The sequence below is a fragment of the Thermobia domestica genome, chromosome 10 (genome assembly GCF_964235325.1).
Source record: "Thermobia domestica chromosome 10, izTheDome1.hap1.1, whole genome shotgun sequence".
NCBI classification, from domain to species: Eukaryota; Metazoa; Arthropoda; class Insecta; order Zygentoma; family Lepismatidae; genus Thermobia; species Thermobia domestica.
Genome location: NC_137463.1, coordinates 166855647 through 166880261, shown reverse-complemented (window position 1 = coordinate 166880261; position 24615 = coordinate 166855647). Strand labels below are relative to the sequence as shown.

At 33.6% G+C, this 24615-nt stretch overlaps 1 protein-coding gene across 1 annotated transcript in view; it reads left to right on the top strand.

The window, feature by feature from the left end:
* LOC145661659 (uncharacterized) overlaps positions 1-24153 on the top strand; it is a 41690-nt gene extending 17537 nt beyond the window's left edge. The window contains exon 2 of the mRNA XM_081726984.1: positions 24041-24153. Within this exon, the coding sequence (XP_081583110.1) occupies positions 24041-24153 (113 nt within the window). The remainder of the gene's footprint in view (positions 1-24040) is intronic.
* Positions 24154-24615: the final 462 nt, after the last annotated feature.

Here is a 24615-nt window from a genome sequence, read left to right as displayed (position 1 = left end):
CCTTGCATATATCACGTCTAACCGAATATATTCTCTCCTTTGGAGTTGGCTAAAAAGAAAATATAGTCTTGCTGGATTGGAGATGCATAGTTTGTTTAGTTACAACGTATTTAAATTAAGCTCCCTTTCGGATAAAAGAATGTTCTTTTTAATTAACCTATCTATGGGGTTAAGATAAATGTTTGTTCCTTATGCAAATTAAGGCGTACTTACAAAACTTTCGTAATTTTATTTTCCTTTCTCTTCCTACACATACTTTTTCTCCTTTTTTCTTGTTTGTATGTGAAAGTCTTCTTGAAAACATCAGGGTCAACTTTCTTCCAGTCTGGATGTGAATCTGAAGTCGTAAAATATGTCGATATTTCTATTCAAGAATCTCAGCAAAGTCTCTCCATAGAAATAAAGAAAGAAAAGTTTTCTGTGTATATATATATATATATATATATATATATATATATATATATATCAACACAGTGAGATCGATTCTGTATGGTTCGTAGCGAAAGATATTGGTTATAAAATACTTGCCACGTTATGTGATATTTCGGGATTATAAAACGAAATAAAAATGAGATCACGTCAACTGACAAGGATGCTTTCAAAAATTAATACGGAATGATATATTTTCACATGAAAAGAAACACAATATACATCCTCGAGGAAGTAAGAAGCTTATCACGTCCTCAATAAGTAAGAGAGTGCACTCTGTTGGAGTAATCTTAAGGAGAAGTTACTAAATCTTGACAGGACATCTTTACATGAATACTTGAGAGATTTTTAAAGGTTAAAGATAATGGACTGCGATATCTAAAGAAATGTATGAAATCTTGAAATAAACTTCAGTTCTTAAATGTATGGAATAAGATAATCTATTTCCGTTGACATTTCTCAATTCGACATTTTGAGAAACATAAACAATATAAACGTACCATTCAGTGTACCAATAAAGTTAATACATGGATGTACAAAATGATTGTTCTTTTCTTTTTCTTTCTTGATTCAGGAGTTTAGGTGAAATTAACAAGAACAATCATAGGGTTATTATTATTTTTATTGTAAATATAGTAATGATAAAGAATAATAAAACTTTTGATTCCGAACAATAAACAATTTTTAATATGTTTACTTAATTTTCCTTCTGCGCTCCTCCGTGGCTAAGCGGTTAGCGTACGCGCCTTTGGCGTGGGAGTCCCGGGTTCGATTCCCGGCGGGAGCTCATGTGGTTCGGATTCCACGTTAATCAGTAGGTCCACGTCTCATATAGCCTCGCTGCTGAAAGGGACGCTAAACTAAAATCAACTCAATTAATTTTCCTTCTAAACTACCGTTAAAGAAAGTTATAGATTATCAGCAAAGCTACACATTTTGGAACGCCACGAGATTATGGTGTAAAAATATAAGTAACAAATATAAAGGAGGATATTTGAATATCGTAAAAGAAAACTGTCCACATTTTCTCCTTCAGAAATTGAAATTTCAAAAATGTTGGAACATGTTTTATTATTTTTAAAGTTTCCACCTACAATTTAAGCGAATCCCAAAATTCGGTATTTTCTGAATAAAGAGTAATTTGTATAGAATAGAAATTTCTTATTTTCACCCTTAGAAAGGGAAGTTTTGAAACCATTGAAATATGTATTCGCATATTCATAAATAATATATAAAATATGTATACGTGTATGAATACAAGTGAAAAACAAATATAAACAAGGCATAATCGTTGGTTCGGGCACCGTAAAGAGTGCTAGAATTAATTATGTTTTCTACAAACTAATAGTAATAATTCTCAATAATTAAGGTAGAATATACATTAAAACCAATATAAAGCACGTTGTAGTTTAATATTTTCTTCAGAATTAACGTTTCCCTTCAACATATTTTAGACACGAACTAATAATTTAATGAGGGATTCTAATATATTCCTCTTCTTTGTCTTTTTTTTTTCTCAATTTTTTCTCACTCATGTTAGATATACGTTTCTGATTATTATTCTTCATAAAACCCAGTCTCGGATATCTCTCCCTGTTACACCTTCCTTTCTGAAATTATTCTTAATCACATCCATCAATTTCCTTCTTGTACCCTTCAGGCCTTCCTCTCTTCCGATGAACTGCCATTGCCATCACTTTTCTGATCACATAGTCATTTGCTCTTCTTATTAAATACCATTCTATCGCAGTCATCTTTCTTGGACTCCTTATATACTGTATGGACTCCTTATTTATTATAACCATTGTTGTTCGTTCTCCTGACTCGTTCGTTCCTTGCTCTCTCTCTTCTTGTTATTCCATACCCCTAGTGCAGCATTTTCATTTTTGTAACATTCAATATATTTTCCCCTACTTTCTTTATTGGTCGTGTTTCTGTTTCGTATATCATTGCTGTCCTAGCCACTGTTTTGTAAATCATACTCTTATTCTTACTGAATTCTGCGGTCACACAGAACTCAACATACTGTACTTCCTTTCCATTTTCGCTATCTTTTTTGCATTATGTGTGTTATTTGCACATTCAAATCACCATTCTTGGCAACAGATGACCCTGAATATTTGAAGTTCTTTATTTAATTTAATTGTTCTCCTTGCAGCCGTATTTCCCCATTTCCTTTTTCCGTTGAACTACCTGAAATAGAAATCTAAAATAATTGTTAAAGATATACTGCATTATATATATATATATATAAAGTTACCTTCAAAGAATAAAAGAAACTAAGAAGCCTTTCACTCTAATTAAATGTTCAGCATATTTTGTAACTGCCCAGTGAAATTAAATTTTCTTAGGTAAAGGATTACACATATCAAGGGACAGAAGATCCAGCGAAACACAAGAATAATATATTTAAAAAAGGGCAGAAAGATATGGTAACGAATGATTATCTAGGAACGAAAATTAAATAAGTTTCCCCTCGTTTATTCTTGATTAAATCGATTTGAAAGCTTCAATTTGAAATCTGAATGATTTGAGAGGAATAAGATTGAAATTCAATTTGCAATTTTTGTCGTTTAACCCATTCTGACATTTATCTCCAGATAAAAAAACAATGAGAGAAGAGCTTCCCTTATTTATCGTCCGACCTTTCTTGAACTGAATAGTAATGAATGAAACATTCCAACCATTTACGTGATTAGAATAGAAAACAGGGTATTCAAATTATTAGCAAGCGAGATACTGTTAGATTACGCTTAGAACAACTTCTCTGCACCAATGCATATCACCATGACTGTAAGTACGATAAAACTGTGTGCAGAACTGTTTGCATAAGATAAAACGAAGATATGGTTATAATATGATGCTATATGTGCTCAAGGATTTCATTTCTTTCTTTCCTAATTTACATGTATTAAATTTAGCGAACTCGTATGCTCATAAGAGAAGATAGACTTTTACATCCTTTCAACTTCTAAAATTGTTGTAATTCGATCAACTATATTTGAATGAAAATTTCAGAACTAACTTATGCCGAGACCTTGAGCAATGACATGTAGTGCGTTAGAAGTTACGAGTCCTATCAAATTCAATGTTTTGAGTATATTCCATTTAAAACATATAAATAGATAAGTAAATTGTCTGTCTACCAACGGGCAGCCTGGCTTCGATCCCGGTTGTTAGAATATTATTTTCTCATTCTACCCAAGTTAAAATGCAACTCAAAATTCACCTATTTTCTGTAAAATGGGTGCCTAGAGAAATTTGGGTTAATGAGAAAGCCAGACTGTTGTACTGACTACATTATCCCGTGCATATGGTGAAATGTAGAAAGTGTGGAATCTTTCCTTCACTCAGGTCTTGTACCTTATAACCTAAATGTTCAGGACTTCTGATATAAACAAACCATGAGTTTTGTCTGTCAATCAGCTCCATGCCTAAAATTAATACAAATCTTATAGTGTTATCCACGAATGGTAATACCCAAATTTCGGAAGCTAAACTCCTCTAAAAATATTTGTAGTTTTATTCACGTTATTTGCTTTCAACTTTGAAACAAGGCAGACTGTTCCAGCCATCCGGGCATTCCGTATTCTTAAATAGCTTATCTGTCTTTCGTATGTCACTCGACGGGGAATCAAATTCATTTTCCCACTGAAAAGCACATTGCACCCCAATTGCTGAAATGCTCCTTGTGAATTTCAAGACACAAAAGGCTTTGCATTCAGGAGTCCCTGGCATCTTCATAACTATTGCCGTACTGCACCGAAGTTACAAAGCATCACCTGCTAGGATAGAACAAAATATACACTTGCCTCTGATAATAAGTTATAGTAACGTCCTGAGTAACGCATGGCAGTTAGAGCCTGGCCAAAATCGTACATTTTAATTATTAAAGTAGAATGTGCTTCATTGTTAGGATTAGGATTGTATTTGTTAGGAACTTATATGTCATTGTTAGAAGTATGCATGTCATTGTTAGGAGAAATCAAACAACAACAGATGTAATCTGCTGTTTAGCAGTTTGTATCTTTAATAATTAACAATCTACTTCAGCAGAATTAACTCTATAAACTGTATAAAGTTGGCAATGAACGATGTATACTTTTGAACACCGAAAAAGTTCGTTCCCTCAATTTTTATGAAAACTACGCTAGAAAATTTACTCTCAAATACAACAACATTTTGTTTAATTCCATGTGATCTATCGATAAACATATGCCTCACCTTCGCAGACTTCTATCGTTGAACAAATATTAAAGTTAATTAATTTTGAGCGGTATCTAACCACACTGTGTAATGTTATCTTACTAGTACGATAATGGAAAGCTCAACTATTGTATTCTTCAAGGTACGTTTTACCTCTATAGGTCTCCGTTACGCATGCCAGATCACTTTATACAATATTGAGGAATCTGCGAATAGCATCAAAAGTGTCATTCCTGTGGCTTTCAGTATCGATATTAATGATAGTGTGTTATTTTGTGTGACCAACTTGCTTTGCTGAACTATGCGTTTTGTATTCACATTATTTTGAGCACTGTATTGACAGTCCTTACTTGTGTTTATAGTCTAGATGTTTGTATTGTGTTTCGCGTGTACCGTTACCACTCCAGTGTCGGTTAGTGCACGTTTTCACAGTCTTAAATAGAAGCGATACCCACCAACACATTCAGAGAATCAAAATATTATATGAATTCATGCAGATACAGTATGCTTGTTTCTTAACGCGAATACTTTCCTTGAAAATACTTTTTCTTTTGCATATAACACGAGACTAATAGCTCTGTAGTTTTTCTGAGTTCGATTTCTCAGCCAGTAGTTATTATTGTCATCTTCATAAAACCCTTTGACAACTTTTCCCTTTCATATATATTGCTTTTTGTGAGAATTGCTACCAATTAAACACCAAGAAAGAATTGATGGGAGTGTCTCTAAGCTTTGTGTTATAGAATGAGAGCAAGAACGTGTATGTGTGACTTCAGATGCATACGAAGTTCTGAGTTTGGGGAGAAGTTCGAGCAGACATTTTATGAGGTACCGAGGTAATGAAGCGTGTAAAAGAAAACGCGAAATATGAGGACAAGTGACACCGTGTCTCGTTAACGTCAAAAGGCACAGTATGAAGTGGAGACTGCATTCAAACAGGACATATCTTTGGCCTACGCGAAAGCGCCTTTCCTTGCAATATTGATGTTAGTGGCTTGATGCTACGAAAACGATGCTTATGGGGAAGCAATGGCCAAAAGAAAATTGCACAAATTGACGATCGAACAGAGGGCCACGCAATACAATTGCATTTTGGCTTTACTGACATCTTCTTCGCAAAGCATAACAAACCCTACAACATCGTTTACATTATTGGTTGGACGCTGGACCAATAGAATATGTAAGTTGATTTAAGTGCATATTATGCTGTGTCTTGGAGGGTTTACTTATTCATTAAAGTTGATCGTTCCTTTTCTCAATGCAAGGTGTAAGTGCCGTGTATGTACAGTTTGAGGTGGACTCCGAACCACTGTAATGTGTGCAGGTGTTTAATGCTCTCTAACCGGGACTGAAACCTTTTGTCATGTAGCCATTAAACCAGCGGGAAATGCTCCGAGAGTTCTTATCCTCAGAATGATGTATGTATAATTAGAGCTGATTTCATTCTGTTGCGAAAAATTGTTAACTAATCATCTACCCACTTTTGGCAATAACCACGTAGTCACAGATCCGGCATCCAGCTCTTCACCTCAAAGGTACTACGAGACATTAATGCAACACTACTTATAGTCTTAAAAGATACGATCGTGTTGCTTTCGTGCAAGCTTTTTGGTATTTGAAATATAATTTTCAAGTGATCTCCAACTTGACCCACCACAAATGAAATATTGTTTCCTTCTACATCACTTATATTAAAGTAGTTTCCGTAGGAGTAATACACAATAATGTTTGAGTTATTGTGTTGGCTCCACAGTTAGTGTTTATTTATTTTAGAAGACTGCTTTATTTTTGCGATATATTTTATACTACTCCCCTTTTTGCCTCGCTTTGTTAAGAGCAGCAGAATGTAAAGTGATTTAAATCAATCATACTTCTTAAGTTAAATGGGAGGAAGCTCTTCCTCGTTTCATGCAGCTGTCTGCTTATTTGCTTTTCGTATAAATTAGCTAACTGTTTCAAAACTTTATGCTACTAACTTAATAACCAAATACATGTGATAATTTCCCATGAGAAGAAGAGTACCGTGCTTTCTAATTTTAATTGTAGAGGTTAGTACATGCTTGTCCACTTTTCTTATAAGCTTGATTTGCAACATAATTTTGTGCTTTAGCTTTAGCTCATTCATTCATCTTCAGATGCGAAAATGTAGGGTAACTAATAAACTATGGAAATGTACTGACTAAGCATTCCAAAATGACAAGCATTCATGGAGTAAATTACGTGATATACCAATGACTAATTCTCCTTTAACATATTTTTTGACGTGAATATAATTACTAAATCATAGATAAAATGAACTATAGATGACAAGAAATATTTTGTCATTGTAACTTGTCGTAAGTTGTACATAATGCACAAATAAATATGTGCGAAATTTTGCAAGAAGGTTACATTATTTTTAATTTGCGTTCTATTCATTCAATTTTCTGATTTTGTTAAAGTTCTTTCCTGATGAAAGGTTCGGATTTTACATTAGCTTTAGGTGCATAACATCTATGTAATATGAAGTTAATTGAATTTTCATATCGAGAGCCAGCATGTGTTGTCTCTCCTTTAAAATTTATGAAAACAGGCGATCAGTTTTTACGAATTCGTAACTAGAATCACTAACACAATACGTATACGCGCGAATGCGAATGTAGTGTCCTATCGCATTGGACAAACAACTTTTAAAAAGAATCAACAATCGTGTTTTAATAAATTAATTCGGTAGGCATAGAAGAAACTTCTTCTTATGGAAGGCTTATGTTAATTTACGAAAGAAAAGATTAACTTTATAGGTTACTGAATTTTTTACATTTTCATCACAATCTCAGTTGATTTATATAGATTAAGAATAACGTCTGGAGAGTTTGAATATACATTCAGTCAAAAAGTTAAGAATACTGCTGTTCATACAATTGATAGACATATTCATGCAAGTAATTTCACAAACTTAGAGAAAATGAAATGCACTTTCAAGTGGAAATGAAGTAAGGGAATATATAGAACTTCATTCATCTTCGATCTGCATTTCTTGTTTTTAACCTACACTTTAATTACCGGTATATTTTGCATAATTATGCCACTAAGTATATAAATGAGAATTATACAGTACAACCGATTCACAATTTAACATAATATTTATAGAAAAGAAATAAGTACTCAGGTGTGGATTATAATATTTCTTCGCCGTATGTAGCACCCACTGTAAAAAATTTACACCTATTTAGATTGCTTTTTTTAAAAAAAAAATAGGTTTTCGCAAGTTTTCTTAATTTATTGACGACGACTGACTAACTTATTAGATATAATTGCCCAATTTATAACCGTTCTCGATACAAACACAGAGAAAATAGTTATACATCTGAAATGCATTTTTTCCACTTATTTTACTTCCATTTTGAATTGCTTTAAAATACAGTTATAGCTTTGCTTCAGGAAATAAGACATATCAAAGAGTTCTTAAATTAAGTACCATATTGTTCTCACTATATATATATATATATATATATATATATATATATATATATATATATATATATATATATATATATATGTAGATATAATATGTAATCATTATTTTGCTTTTGTCTCCAGATCATTTCAGGTTTAATTAATTTATTTGGAGGTAATAGACATTATGTCTAATTGTCATATTGTGTATAACGTCGTGATGTAACACAGTGATATGAAACACATTCACCATGCAATTTTTATGCATTTTAATGGTAGTGGTTTTATATTGCTTGTTGCTTTCTAAAATATTAAAATTGACCTAAAAAATTTCTCACTTAGCACAATGCTAGTGACTTACATACATTAATATTGTTTATATTAATAACTAAGTAACTAACTAACTAACTATATGGCCGATGGAACCCGTAGGTTCAAGTGCTGTGTTCACAAAATCTCTCCACTGACTTGTATCCTTAGCCAACTGGACCCAGTTTCTACTTTGTATTCTTATTTCTCCGAGATCCATCTTAATATTGTCCTCCATCTGCGCCTAGATCCACTTAATGGTATTTTCCCAGTTGGTCTTCCAGTTAAGACTTTGGAAGCGTTCCTACTTTCTTTCATCCTGGCTACATGACCTGCCCATCTGAGCCTCCTAGATTTAATGACCCTAACAATGTTTCGTAAATCGTATAAATTATGTACGTAGTTCCTCGTTATGAAGTTTCCGCCGTTCCCCATTCCCATTCCTCTTGGGTCCGAACATTCGTCTCAGTATCTTGTTCTCAAATACTTTCAGCCTATGTTCTTCCTTCAGAGTAAGCCACCATGTTTCGCAACCACACAGCACAACAGGTAGATTAATAACTATGTAGTAAATACGTCTTTTGGGAATTTGAAAGCTATAGTTATTTTTTTTTATTTTACAGACTCTTTTATACTAATTTCATTGCATTTTTCTTTGAAGAACTGACTTTCGTGAACTTAAGATCTTCTAACTCCGCTTTGTAATAATTAAATATGACAATCTTGTTAATATTGTTTGCATTATATAAAACCAACAGTTCTAGATTGAATCAAAAATTATGAAGTAACTGTTGTTCGTACGTACCTTTAATATAATGTGTTGTATTTATTTCATTTTTCTTCTTTCTACAGGTAAGAAACTCGATCTTAACGAATTAGCCTATTTTCTGGGACAAAGTAAGGTAAGTTAGCCTCACGTGGAATTTAGTGAGTAACGTGCCATTAAAGTGATCGCGTTACTGTAGATTATTTGTTTGTTTGTCCATTATTTGTTTAACCACATATTAGTTTAGTTAAGATTTTTTGTAGTTAATGATGTGTTTGAAGTTTTCATTGGCAGCGTGCTTATTGGTTGATACCGTTAAGATACTCAGATGTTAATACGATTATGAAAAGAAGAAAAAACGTTACTCGAATTTTAATGAACTTTTTTCCTTTCCAAAATATATTCTCATCTTAGTTCTTAAGTAGACAGCGCTTAACATTTTGAACCACATCCGAAAATTACTTTTAAGTCACTAAATTATACTTTTTGAAGCAAGAAATTGCAACAGGAAATTTAACTCAATTCAAGACTACGTCTATGAAGGAGAAAAGATTACAGAACAGATTAAATAGAATATTATAATAAAAGAAACGTTGAAAGTTACCTGGGCAATATTGTTACTTATTAAAGAATATATTGTATATATATGGATAAATAATTCTTTTGGAAAGTATACATAACTAATTGGCCATAAGCGGCGAAGGTTTTCTTCCTGAAACCTAACCCGTCATTTTGAAATGTAATAACACATAATGACACTACACTTATGTCTGAATTGCTGTGGCTACTTCATTTTCTGAATCAACATTTTAGATTGGAGTTCTACATTTATAGACTGTGTGGGAGGGCTGCTATCAGAACCTGGACAAACCATAAATTCTTGCTGCTACATCCAGACACTTTTGGAGCTCCGACGTGCCTTGCGTGATAAACTTCTGCAAAGAAGACCGTCCTTTAACAAGATAATACGCGTTCCCATACTACACATGCCTCTATGGAGGAGATTAGGATATTTGGGTGGGAAATATTTCCACATCCTTTCTACAGACCCGACATGTCACCCTCCGACTAAAATCTTTTTCGGTTTTGTGAAGGAACAGATGCGAGGTCTTCGCTATGAGACACTGGAGAATTGTCGGTAAGCAGTGCGTCAGTGTCTATGGGCATCTGGAACAATATTCTATCGCAAGGGTATTGTCAAACTTGAATATCGGGGATGGGGAAAATGTGTGCAAGAAACGGAGACTATGTGGAAAAATGAAAGAATGGTCTGTAGGCTGAGATTATATATTTGGTTTCATTTGCAAATAAAGATTACAGTTATGAAAAAATGTTGCTCACAACTTTCAGTATGCCGATGTACCATTTAAAATATTTATAAGTCCCTGACGAACCATCTGAAAATATTAGAGGTAAAAATTCCTGTTGATTTTGTGAAAATTGTACATTATCAGATGAAAATGATGAGGATGTTACTTATATTATCTTTTATTGTAGGTTTTCATTTTGCGTTAAGCGTTACTTTCGGATTTTTAAAATCGTTTTTCTATAATTTATTTTTATATTGTTTCCCTATTGTTACCATTATTACTATTTAGTGTTATTGATATACATTTCCAATTTACTGTTATTGTTATATATTTGTTATTCATATATATTATTATTATTATTATTATTATTATTATTATTATTATTATTATTATTATTATTATTATTATTATTATTATCTCTTCATGTAGATTTTTGTTTCTTTTTACAGCAGTTTTTGTTATATTTTGATGTTTATTTTTATCGTAATCATGATGTTGATCGTAACGATGACGGAAACAAGTGACGTAGACGCTCCATTAAACCTCAATCGATCAATTATTCAGAGCACCCATTGGACATTCACGAGAAAATGATTGCCGTTCAAAAGCCGGTATTACCTATTAAAACATAGATGCTTAAGAAAATAAACGGAATGTGACACTAAAACTTGTCAATTCTGTTTTGAAGAAGACGCACCACATCTCTTCTGCTGGAAGAAACGAAATAGCCAAATATTTACGCTATTACCTTAGACCGTATACAGTAACAAAAAAAAAAAAAAAAAAAAAAAAACCCTGAAAAATCATGCTGTACTATCAACTCTAAAAGATCAACCAGCTAAGGCAAAGAATTTTGGGAATTTAAAGATATATAATTGTTCGCCAGAAGAAAGATTGCCATACTGCCGAAACAAAATAAAAAATCTATTTCTGGTATCCATTCTAAAATCAATCCAGAGGAAGGATCTTGAAAAACATGATTCTATAAAATGTTATAATGAATAAAATTTTCAGCATAGAAAAATAATACTGTAAACCATCACTAAAGTACTGATGCCACAGTAAATTATTATTTGCTGTTTATTCATTACTCGTTTAACCATATTTTAGTAAATATTTGTTTGTAGTTAATGTTGCCTTTGAAATTTGTGATGGCAACGTGCCTGTTATCTCGTATAGTTAAGATACTAAAAGTTGAAACGATACTGAAAATAAGAGGAAAAGTTACTTGGAATTTCAGATATTTTCTTACTTTTCAAATATACTCTAGATTACGTTCTTAAGCAAACAGGGTTAAAAATTTTGAACTGCATTTGCAAACTTCTGTTAAGATTTTTTGAATGCCTCTTTTGAAATCGATGACATCACTTACGGATGGTGGGAACATGTCAAGCGCATAGAAGTTCAACTTGCAATAATAATAATAATAATAATAATAATAATAATAATAATAATAATAATAATAATAATAATAATAATAATAATAATAATAATAATAGAAGAAGAAGAAGAAGATGATGATGATGAAGAAGGTAAGTATTTCGTTGGTACATCTCGCTACGGCGTGCAAGTACTTTAGTGTGTAATAGAATATATCTTCAGGCTTTTTTGCAGAACGGGAATACTCTTTAATACTGCAAAGAGCACTATGAAGTGTATATATATATATATATATATATATATATATATATATATATATATATATATATATATATATATATATATATATATAATATTGGAAAAAGTACTTCGAAGGGCACAAAAGTGAATGTTAGGAATTTGTTACTTTGTGCATTGTTCTAGTAGACGAAAAACCTGATTTGTGAAGTTAAACGATGTTTCTGCGCTGTCCAGACATTGGATATTATTTGCTTAACCAATGTTTGAATAATGAATTGCCGATAATCATTTCTCACTTCGGTACAGAAATTGGCCTACATTTGTTCAAAAAGATGTCACAAAAACTCTCATTTGAAGGATTGTAGCAATCCTTGGGGGGGGGGGCAAATGAGAGGAGTGTTTCCACTCTGTAGACTACTTTTATGCCTCAGGATTAAGTTGGGAGAGGAATAAATATTTCATCCATTGTGATAATAGATTACAATGATTGGCCATTGCCAATATTGTTCCTTGTGAGAAGACCGACAACTGTTAATATTCGTAATTCTCCTTTACTCAGCTTTCGAGTGACTCAACATAAACTGACCTTGACAACTTTATATATACTGCCAATATTCTTTCCACAGTGACATGAAGGAATTCTGCAAGATTACAGGTTCAAAAAGCAGTATGGCGGGATTTTAAGATAACGATTTTTGCTGTAATTACGCAAATTGGACACCAGGACCTTGAGAGACTTCAGTTGGCCTCTGTCTCCCTTAAATTAACGCACCCGTTCGCACGGGGTACAGCCAGAAAGGAATGTTTTTTAAAACATTTTTTAAACTGGAAACGGATATCAACAACTTTTCAGCACATGCAGACTGAAACGTTACTACAGCACATTATACTTCTACGGTTGCACCATTTCTTCAATGTCCAGTGTCACAAATTACTTTTCTCACAAGAAAACCAAGAAACAATGAACGATTAAAAGCTTGAAATTTTGAATAGTTAAGCGTCAAGTTCTAAAGGTTATTCGTGCAACTATAACAAAACGGTACGAAATTCTGGTTTGCGCCACCTAAATAAGGAACACAGTTACATACATTTATCTTTTGTGAGTTAATCACAACTTATTTATTATTTATTTTTGTTAATAGTATCTCTTTTCTAGAAGGAAGCCTGTAAATTAAAAGAACAGAATGTATATTGTATACGCGGTAATACAACGAAACATTAATAAAAAAAATAGAGAATGTTCATTTACAGGTTTTAAGATTTGATTCACCAGAAACCAGACATCAAAGCGGGAGAAATGCATGTTCTTGACCTAGGAAAACAAATCACTGGACAAAGTAACGTTTATTTTAAAATAATAATTATGTTCAGTTTCGCCCACTAATTGAACATATTGGGCTTCATCAGCGTCAGTGGAAACTGTCACAAAGTTATTTTATATAAATGTTGGTTTGTTTTGTGATTTCAAAGCTAATGTGAACCATGAATTGACTTTGTTGCACGTTCTTACATTTTTCTGATCTTGTGTTTCATCAGTTTGGGTATAGCCTCCTGGTTGGAAATTTGCTTTAAAAATCTCCTGAACTATCTAGCCTCTCACTACGACGAAGCCTCGACATCACTGCATTGTACTATATATACCTAGGTGTATATATATATATATATATATATATATATATATATATATATATATATATATATATATATATATATATATATATATATATCTTGAGAACATTTTTCCGACGGACTTAAATTAACTAGGCGCCAGACCCATATTTACGGTCACTTGTGCTATCTAACGTCCGTGAATTGTCGAGACTCACAAGTTGGTTTGAAACAAGCCGAAGTGAACCGAACTCAGAAACTACCGACGTTCAAAGAGTGTAGAACACATCCTTTGTTGTCAATCCGAGCCTCTCCCCGACCGAGCCCTTCTACCAGATATAGCGATCTTTATTTCCTAGACGATTTGCCCGCTTTCGGATCCAGCCAGTAATTACCGAGAAGTGCCACATACAACTAAGTTCAGCCGAGACAAGTCTACTTGGTCCCGGCTACCTAATATAACACTTTTTATCCATTTGGCTATGGTATTTTTGCACATATCACATACGCATATACACCTAGAGTGAAACTATTTGCATAAACTCCCCTATGCTTACGCCGAGAGCTAATTGTAATTATTTTATGCATACGTATTTGTGTGTGTGCTAAAGTAGAAACGTAACTTTAATATTTCAATTAATATTAAAGTAAAATATATACATGACGATAGGTACCACCGTGTCCTACCATCCCCAGATTTCACAACAATTGTTACTGATCGTTGTATGTTCTCATCTGAAATAGAATGTGAAATGTTGTATGCTGATAGCACATGAGCTAACATTTAGCTATATTTTGCACTCTTTTATTTAATATTTGGAAAGATTTTAACTTAATAAGTTCGGTTTCGAAACATGTTTTACACCAATTTTGTGTATAATATCTGTAGGTCCTAACAAAGATATCAATGTTTGTGCTTAAGCGTATGTGCGTAGCATCAATGTAAACCATGTTCAAACCGAGCCCAACATTAGAACTTTGCGCTCACATAGCCCAATATTAGAACTTTTGAATGCAGTTAAGGTTGGTCAGTGTTGATTACGACATAGATAGAGAAGAAATAAATAAAGTGGACTACAGTTCTTTCAGCGATTATGATATGTACGTCAAAACCATTGATACATAATTACACGAGCATAACAGTCATAGTCAAATGAACGCATCGACAATTTTGCAAGGATACGAAATTTACTAAGCAACTGGGTGGTATTTACAGTTCTATTTCGGTAGAATTTCAGTTGTATCAGCTCCAGAGTTGTACGTACTCAGCTTCTGAAGTGCCTGTAATTACTCATACCATCTGAACACTTTTCGTTAGTGAGATCCACGTTTGTCACGTCAAAGTGCACAAATTATCTATTTAGAAGAAGACAATGAAAGCTGTCCAAACAAATGTACTAAGAAGAACATGACGAGAAAGTGACGCACAATTTACAAAATTCGTCTTTGAAAACTGTTGGCGCTTTAGAATGAAAAAAGTTACTTTGTTTAAGCTCTAGTTATTCAATGAAAGCTTTCACAGAATCCTATCATTGGTAAAATTATATTTATCTATCCTCGATAACAAGTTGTACAGGAAGTTAAACAAGCATCAGTTTACGTGCAAGCAACTGACGAAAGTAGAGATTTTAGCAAGCCTCTCATTTCGAATGATGTCATGAACAGAAACACATTTGAGAGAATATTGACTTGGTCAAGTGATTTTCTTCATCACACAGCATTATATCTAGTCCGCATTGTATTCTGTGTTACTACTTAACATTAACCCTTATCTGGGCAAGACATTTTTGTAACGTAAACGGGCAACCGGGGCCTGTGAGGCCCAGTATATATTTTAAGTGCAGAATACACAAAATCAATGCCTATTGTCACTTACTGTTCAGACTAAAGGTTACAATAGTCACATGTTCAATATATAATTATGTGACAATTTGATCTAATATTTGACAGGAATTTCACTAAAGTTATACGGGGCCTCCTAGGCCCCGGTTGCCCGGTTACGTCAGGAAAAGATTTTCAAATTTAACAAAAAGCTTTACCAACTCGATATGTTCATGATTTTAACTTCGACGAAAGATAGAAGAATTCAGTAATTTATGTCTTCGAAATATGTATGGTTATTGAGAAATTTTAGAAAAATGAAGCTACTGGGCCTGGGAGGCCCCGGTTGCCCGGATAAGGGTTAAACGCATATTCTGACGGACTTCCTGGGTGTCCAAGACAACGAATTCTTGCAGAAAAATACACTTCTAAGATACCTGTACTAAGAAGAATACATATATATATCGGGCTGATTCCAAGCTGTGGTACACCAAAAGAAGCTATGTTCTAAATTTGCTCTTACATTGAAATAATTATTCAATATTAAAAAATTGTGTGCAATGGTAAGTGGAAAATTAGAAAAATTATTAGAAAAAGTTTTTTTTATCTACATGCTTTACGTGCAGTTAATTTCTAGTTGTGACTCTAAATGTAGTTTTCTACAAGATACTATACTTCTTGAACATGTATGTATCTTGTGTAATAGACGGATCAAAATGGGATGCGAAGGGTCGTTTGTTTCCCCTAGCAGAACAGGCACTAGTGTTGCAAAAGCAAAGTGAAAGAGAAATTATATTTAATTGCGCTTGTCCCCATCTCCCCTCTAGAAGTCCGTCCTGGATCTGCCACTGCTCCTGTAAATACCCACTTGACATGCACTTCTTATTCAGTAGAATTGAGTATTACCGTGTGATACTATATATCCGTTGGATGTGAGATGGATATACTGGTCTTTTATCATATTTATTTGGCCGCATCTTGTTAACTTTTCATTAGCAGATATCTTTATTTGCTCCAGTTTCGTTTTGCCTTTTAAGGAGTTCCCGACAATAGCTTTATTACACTCATAAGCTTTTCTTATTGTTTACGCGTTATATAAAAATGTGATAGCACATGATTCTAGTTTGAAGCAAACGCATGAAATGTTGAGAATGGATTTTATTATGAGGTATTCTTACCACAAACAAATCTGCAGATTATGACTGGAAATTATATATACAAAATTTGTCATAAAACTGAATTTTATGACTAAACCTGACAGAGACAGATTACTATCAACATTTATATAGCTGTTGCAATAGAACGTGTTTCTCATCAAAATAATGTGAATGTAATATGCAAAGTTAGACCGTTTTCTGCAGTAATTAAGTATGTCTAGAATCTGCATTATTTTTTTTTCACAAAACATTTTTTTAAAGTATTACGTTGAAGTAATGAAAAGTAAAAGTGTTTGGGTGATTGATGATTTGTAGACCACATATTTCATTTTTATAATCTTGAATACGAATATTATTACCATTTTCTCTAGTGAACATTATTCAGTTTTGTTTCTCGGTGTTATGTGGCCATTAAGGTTGTAATTTTCCTTTTTTATTCATTCTTTTCCTCTCGTATAAAAATACCTTTCTTCAGTTTACAACATACTAATCGTAATAAATCAGCATAACATAACTTTATATGACGAAAGAAAGAGTGTATATAAGGGTATGTGTTGGTTTCATACTCTTACATTAGCTGTTATCCGTGCAGTCGAAATGTATTGTTTTCCTGTGTCTCGCTTTGACACAAATTTGGATATTAGCAATACTAACTTTGAGAAGGAAGTTGTGAATATTTACAACACAACTCCATGCACAGAACAATATAGAACTATCTACATTGAAATAGATATAAAAATTAAAGTAAGATTTAAAGTACTGTTTGTTTAGACTAAATCACCATCGTATATGTATTCTGCCACCATTGGAAGGTTGCCATTCTAGATTATCTTATCCACATTAGCCCTTAACTTCATTGAGAAAAATCGGTTCTCCGGACAGCGGTATGTTGTACAAATATACGGTATACTCTTACTTACTACAGAAATCAGTATGGAGCATACATTATTTATGTGCTACATACGTACTGCCCTTAGATGTTACATCATGCCTTTGCAGGATGTCTGACATCTAACAGTTTTCCTTATATCACAGGAATATACTTATGTTACATTCCTCAGCTATATGTCCTCTCGTACGTCCACTTATATGTGATATCCTGACTGCCTATATTGTTTCATACGGAAAGTACGTATAGATGGAACACTTATATGGAAAGTATTATAAAACATGCGTTTTCAGTTATACGTCTGCTGTACGTTAAGTCCAAAAATTACAGGAATTACGCATGTAACCTACCTTTTTATGTAAGCCACCTACAATATTTTTTCTCAGTGTAACCTCTTCATTTTGACATTGAAATTTTTCGTCTGAACATAATGATCAGTTTTACAAAAGATTTCTCTTCCTTGTTTAATTTTGTGAATATAACTATATATTCAAACCAATTTCGGACAGACAACTTCATACAATGAAATAGGCATTTGTAGTCCAGTACCACGAAAGGAGTCACTTCTCACAAGTAAGGCTGTAGATCTTCAATCGACCTCAGGGTCATAGAGACTGAACTATAACACTGGGAACGTGTAATGTTGTCCGACGAGTCGCACTTTTTTCTGTCTGTATTTCAATGATACAAGTTCTCGAGTGTATCAAATGTTCAGTAAAGTAAGTTGTTCAAACTTGACAAAATTCTGTGATACTGTAAACACGTTCTTTTCAACGAAATATGCTCACTCATACAGGTAAACGCAAACATAACCAGTGTTTATTTGAATATTTTTAGATACTAAACGTTTCTTTCTTTCTCTTTCTTTTCTTTTCCTAGCATGATTAATATGCAGTAAACATCCTTATCTTCCAAGATTAAATATGTCGTGCTCACGTGGCTCAAAACATGATATGAAGAACATGGTATACATGGTATACATGATTTGAAGAACATTCAAACACCATATCGCGTTGTGCACCAAATTTTCTAGATTTAAATCTAATTGAAATTTTGTCTTTGATGCTTGAAACAGCAAGCGAAATGCTGAAAGACGCAAAGTTGTTACTAATAACAGAGTCGATTCCGTCGCTGTGGTATACCTGGAACAAATAATGAAGTCATTCTTAAACACGAGCCAATCTGTTATCGAAAACAGAAGTAACGTTACCTAGTATTACGTACGTTTTAAGATGTATTGCTAGTTTTATTGTTCCGTGTGGTTTGCTCTCAAATTACGACAATTAAACACATAGTTTATTATAGGTATTACTAAAGATAGAAACACGCAAAATAAGTTCAATGTTTCCCAACATCTCTTATACAGATATATCAGAGTGAAGTCAACGAAGACATCTCGCAAGCTCTCTACCAATGTTATATGCATTTGGCTTGACAATGATTAGAATTTTCGCATTTCGATTTTTTCTGCAATTTTAGTTATCGAACTATTGTGTCTGATGATTCCTAGCGAAAGTAGCGAATAAGTACTTTCTCTGGATACTTCTTACATTCGAAACTGATATTAAGAAACAAGGATTCTAAATCCATATGTTATGAGACGTGACATGAAACAATGAATCATAACTATAATTGATAAAGTGCACGAAGTGCTAGTTGTTTCTTTATTTATTTAACATTAACGTCACTTTTTAGCACCGTGGTTAAAATCTGAATCATCATGCTTTCAAATGTCAATGCTGTCTTATTAAAAGTTGAACATGTGAATACGTGCACAAATGGTTCACATACTGATTACCATACCAGTGAAAAAAACGGATTATCTTCTTCTTTTTCTTCTTCTTCTTGTTATAATAATAATAATAATAATAATAATAATAATAATAATAATAATAATTATTATTATTATTATTATTATTATTATTATTATTATTATTATTATTATTGTTATTATTATTATTATTATTATTATTATTAAGTTTCGAATTCCATATTTAGAATTTCTTCAAAATGAATAAATTTTGTTAGTGTTTGGATATACGAAATTATACTAAACGTAATAGATCATGCGCCTCTATGGATCGTTGTGGGAATTTTGTTCAAATTTTGCTTTAATTTGACAAACACAATTCTTTGACACTACAAATTAAAGAAGGTATGTACTAAAACGGTTGCAAGTGAGTTTTGCGTCTGTTGCCGTAATTTTCTACTCTCATGACTGTAGTTCTTTCTCTTTAGAATTAATATTTTCCTAATTCCTGACAATAGTATTGTGCGTACTTCTAAAATGTCTGTGAGTTATCCGAAAGTACATGATATGTTAACGCTTTGAAACTTCATACCCGCTAACCATTTGACAACAGGAGTAGGCTATCTTTTTGATTTATATAACAAAATTAAAGGAATATAACGACTCATTCATATGAGTATCTTTTAATAACGGCATATCAATAGTGTAAGAATAGTTGTCGCTTTATTTATAAAACTTTAGGTGTTTCAAGAAGATATTCTGAATCAGCTACTACATACATTATATTGCATATAATCGACACAGTAACGCCATGCAGAACAACCGAAAGATATCGCTACCATTGGACCATACTGCTCTTCCATTAATGCTTCTTGTGAAAGAACGTTGCTTTTGTTTTGAACTGCGTAAAACGTGACACAGCAAATCTGAGAAAGAAACTACAGAAAAAGCTTCCATGACGACAAAAGCCACTAGCGTGGAATAACAAGTGACGAATAAAATAAAATTAAAAAAGGAAATTCGACGAGGAGGATTTTATACGCTTTTATATTCAGTACAGACAAAGATAGTTCTCGACTTAATGCAAAGCGAGCATTCGCTGTATGTTCTGCAACTTGTAATCAATTTGTTAGGTCAATTGGAAAGAAAGATGTAATAGTTTATGCGTGAAAAAGGACCACAATTGTTCTATATCTCTGTTTCTTGCTCTCGTAGCAGGAAACTTCAAAATGTAAGATTACACAGATACAGTATCTTTTCATCTGGAACTTCCTTGTCTTGATTGATGTACATCAAATGAATCTAGCAGAGTACATTTTACATTGGTTGAACTAGCAATCTTTAATTATAACTTTACCTATATAAAATTATATATTTTCATTTAAGTTATAGACATATAATACGCATGTTTTTAGAAATTCATATTGTGTTCAGAGCTGACATATAATTTCGTCTTAACTTATTTTACAATATTTTCTAGTTAGAATGTAGTATAAAATTTCTAATAACCAAATAAAAAAAGTACTCAAAGCCATTTGAATGTTTCTACTTGAAAATATATTTTTCATTGAATTAATACAGAGGTTGATTCATTTATATTGAGCCGAAGTCAATATGTAACTACATGGCGCATGCATGGCCCCTCGCCGTGAGCTTGACACAAGAAAATCATCAGTATCCCGTTAGTCTCACAGTAGAGCAGTGGTCGAGAGTAGTCTGATGCCACCGTAACTGAACAGTATCTGAAAAAGGTTCATTGTGACCCTTTCCGACGCTACGTTCACGGCGTCACTCATCGTAGAAATGTGCCAAGTGCGTAATTTTTGTGTAAGTCTTGCAACTGTGAATCATATTAGCGGAAATATGAGAAGCACGGACGCGAACACCTAGAAACTGGCCGCCCATAAAGAGAATTCTGCCCCTATTGGCCGTGGTTCGGGGTATGGTGACCTCCAAAAATTCCACACACACGACGTGCAATGGCCAGCAAATTCCGCACATCGCATACGATAATTATGTTATTGACAGGTGTTACACCTCACGGTCGTTCGCAAGAGCAGTGTTCATGCTTTGAAACCATCTTTTGTAGCTGAGCGAAAAAGGAACTACAGCAGGCTGTATGAACGTGATCTCGCGAGAGATCTGTAGAAGTTTGTTGCTACTCTTGATAAGTAGATTTACTTTACAGACTTTGAGAAAATTCGTGCAATTTCGTACAAACCTTTAGACGCCAAGGGCCGAAGCACGTTCTTCTCCCAGTGCATAGAAAGATTCACAGAAAGCTTCATAATTGTGGCCAGTTTCTCGGACAGGGATGAACTATGTCTCCGAAAGATGTTTGGAGCAAAACATCAAAATGAATGCTGCGTAATACCAGACTCATGTCCTGACTGAAGTGTACCAGCTTGAAATCTCAGCAAAATAGACAAAACATGAACCAGATTGAGCTGCAATAAGGAAAGACATCCAGCCACAGGCAATAATATCGCTGGAATTTTGTCACTGTATGAAACAGGAAACGAATTCCGCCAATTCTTTTCTCTGACATCCATGTCGAGAGTCCAGATGACAGCTCAATGGACTATTGTTCTTTTAGACTCCTCAAGTAGTGCCTGTCCCATCAAGTCCGCATCTTTTGCGGCCTGGGGAAAGCCTACGAAAAGAGTGTTATGCAATAACCATAGTCCAGCTGCAGCACAGTTTTCTGCAAAATAAACTCCATTGGCGGTCAATAGTCAGCAGGAGTAGCCTGCAGATTGAACTTAACCGGTGATAGAAACACGGCATTTTCTAGGTAAGTGGCACATCCAAATTCGACTCAATATGAATGAATCAACCTCTGTATGTTGTGACGTGTTTTGTTTTAATTGGATATTTCTGTTCTCAAGCGTATTTCAACGATAGTAATCCCCCTTGTTCTGCAAGTATATCATTAATATCTACTTTTGGCATTATTCTGCATGATATATATAGTTGACGTTTCAGAACATTTCGGTTTCATGAGAGTAAATAAAATCTGTTTTCGTAAATATTCTTGTTTTTATCATTTCTTTTCAAATGACAACATTCTTGGAGCATGAAGAAGAGATACACTAATAACTTTTTAAAAATATTTATAAATTCATTTAGCTATTAAATAAAATAGTCTAGCATATGATGTCTCTTTGCTCAGTTCATTTAATATTATTTTTTTTCTAGAAGAGCTAGATGAAAAAGTGATTTCAATATTATTATAACTCGTACCTGGCTTTATGCACAGAGGAGTGCCTGTTACACGTATTCAGTGTAATCAACTCCATCTCTGTCATCTTCTGTCACAATACATTTGTTGGAGACGTTGTACTTCATCACTGCGTCAATCTTTGTCGATATATAGCAGGAACCGCCATACAGAACCGATAATGCTTTCTCTTGTATCGTAGTACTCCCGAGTTCTTTCTTCATTTTGGCGAAAACGTCATTAAGAAGTTCTTACAAATGTTGTGCACTGTACCTACGTGCTACTTCAGTGTTAATTCATTAATGTTATTCGTGTTTCCCAAACATGTTGTTAATGGCGCTTCCACTTTCTTCCTCTTTTCCCGACATCGGTGGCTTTGATTGTATAACACAGAGCTATCACCACTCGCCACATTTCATTGCAGCACATTCCTATATCAGCTACGGAAATCTTGTAATGCTGAGACACAACCTTCTTATTATTATTCAACCTATGTAGAACTGGCTAGCAAATCTTTGTAAAATGAACGCAATTTTTCCTTCTTCTTCAACTTCAAGTGCGACGCATCCTATTAAGATTGACGTGATGTGTTTCTTCATTCTTTATAATTTCCTTTTCCTTCGTTTTCTACACAACAGTTCTCTTAGGAGTTGCACTTTAAAAAATATGGCTAATGTTAATAGTTCTATAAGAAATCTTAATTGAAATAAGCAAACCATTTCTGCCGAACTTATGCTCTTTTCACATTTTACTGCCTGGTTACATTAAACTTCTTGTCGTAAATAAAATAATTTCGACTTCTGTAACATTTCTAGATATACCAAATAGCGAAAGTAGAAAATGACATTTTTTTGAATGTTTGACTACACATTATTTATGTATAATTAGTTCAAAATATCTGTAAATATTTAATGGTAAAGAAAACGGTTTTAGTATTTTTCTTATTTGAATATGGTATATTTTAATAGTCGATATACTTTGATAAACTTCAAAGCTCTATTTTGTAATTCATTTGTGAATAGCTATATTCTAAACTTTTCCCAGTGTTCGATTTGAAGTTCCAAGAGCAGCGCTATGACGCGGGACAGATCATTGAAGGTTTCTTGTCATCGCAAGGCGTAGTCTCCACATTTTCGAGAGCCCTAGCACTTCTTGCACTACTATTTATTCTTCATGTTTGATCTGTTGCTTCGTAGTTTTGAAGCCAACTATGACTTTTCTTCCTGGGACAGGACGACAAGGTAGTAGACGAAAATGTGGGCGGAATGCGAGTTGCTTTCACAATTTATGTAAAATACAATACTTTAACAATGAAACCATGTTGTTCTCCGTCTCAATACTACCGTCTTACTGAACTTCCCAGTTTATTGGAGAACGTCACCGTCACAATCTACTCACCTAACAGTACGCGCCTTCATGTCATAAATGTCTTAAAAAACAGAGTTTGACTGACGACCTTGTTTCGTTAGAGCCTCGCTAGCTTTGTAATTATACATGTGAATGTTTTATCTTATTTGTAGGATTGTTTGATTTGAAGTTCAACGTCCTCTTCAGTATCGAGGTTATATCAGATTGTGTAAACTGCATTGAACCTTTGGAGGTCAAAAGTGAGAATCCATGTATTGTTATTTGAAAATAACATTATGAGACGTCATATACGCCATTTTGTTCAATGATATTTTACCATTTTCCTGGCAATACCATTAGTCCTTTGCTACTGAATTTTGTTGTTTCTTGTCAAGAAAGAAGAAAACACTTGATTACGTAGGCCTTTTGTAAAACTAAGGAACAACTATTATTGAGGAAGTTCTGCAGATACCAAAACATACTAGTATGACTGTCAAGTAGTGCTATACGATTTATCGTAAAAATATTCCAGGCAAGTTCTCTGAATTTCATGAAAGATGTATGCAGTCTGGCATTGTTAGCATGATATAGATATCCTTTCTGTTAACCAGTTTTGGGCGTTTCATTTGAATTCCTAGGTGCAATCGTGGTGGCTATCGACAGTACGGGTCCAAATCTCTACCATTCTGGTCGGTGGCAGCAGTTCGTGATACAAAATGTACACTCAAAGGCATCGAATAACCAACAG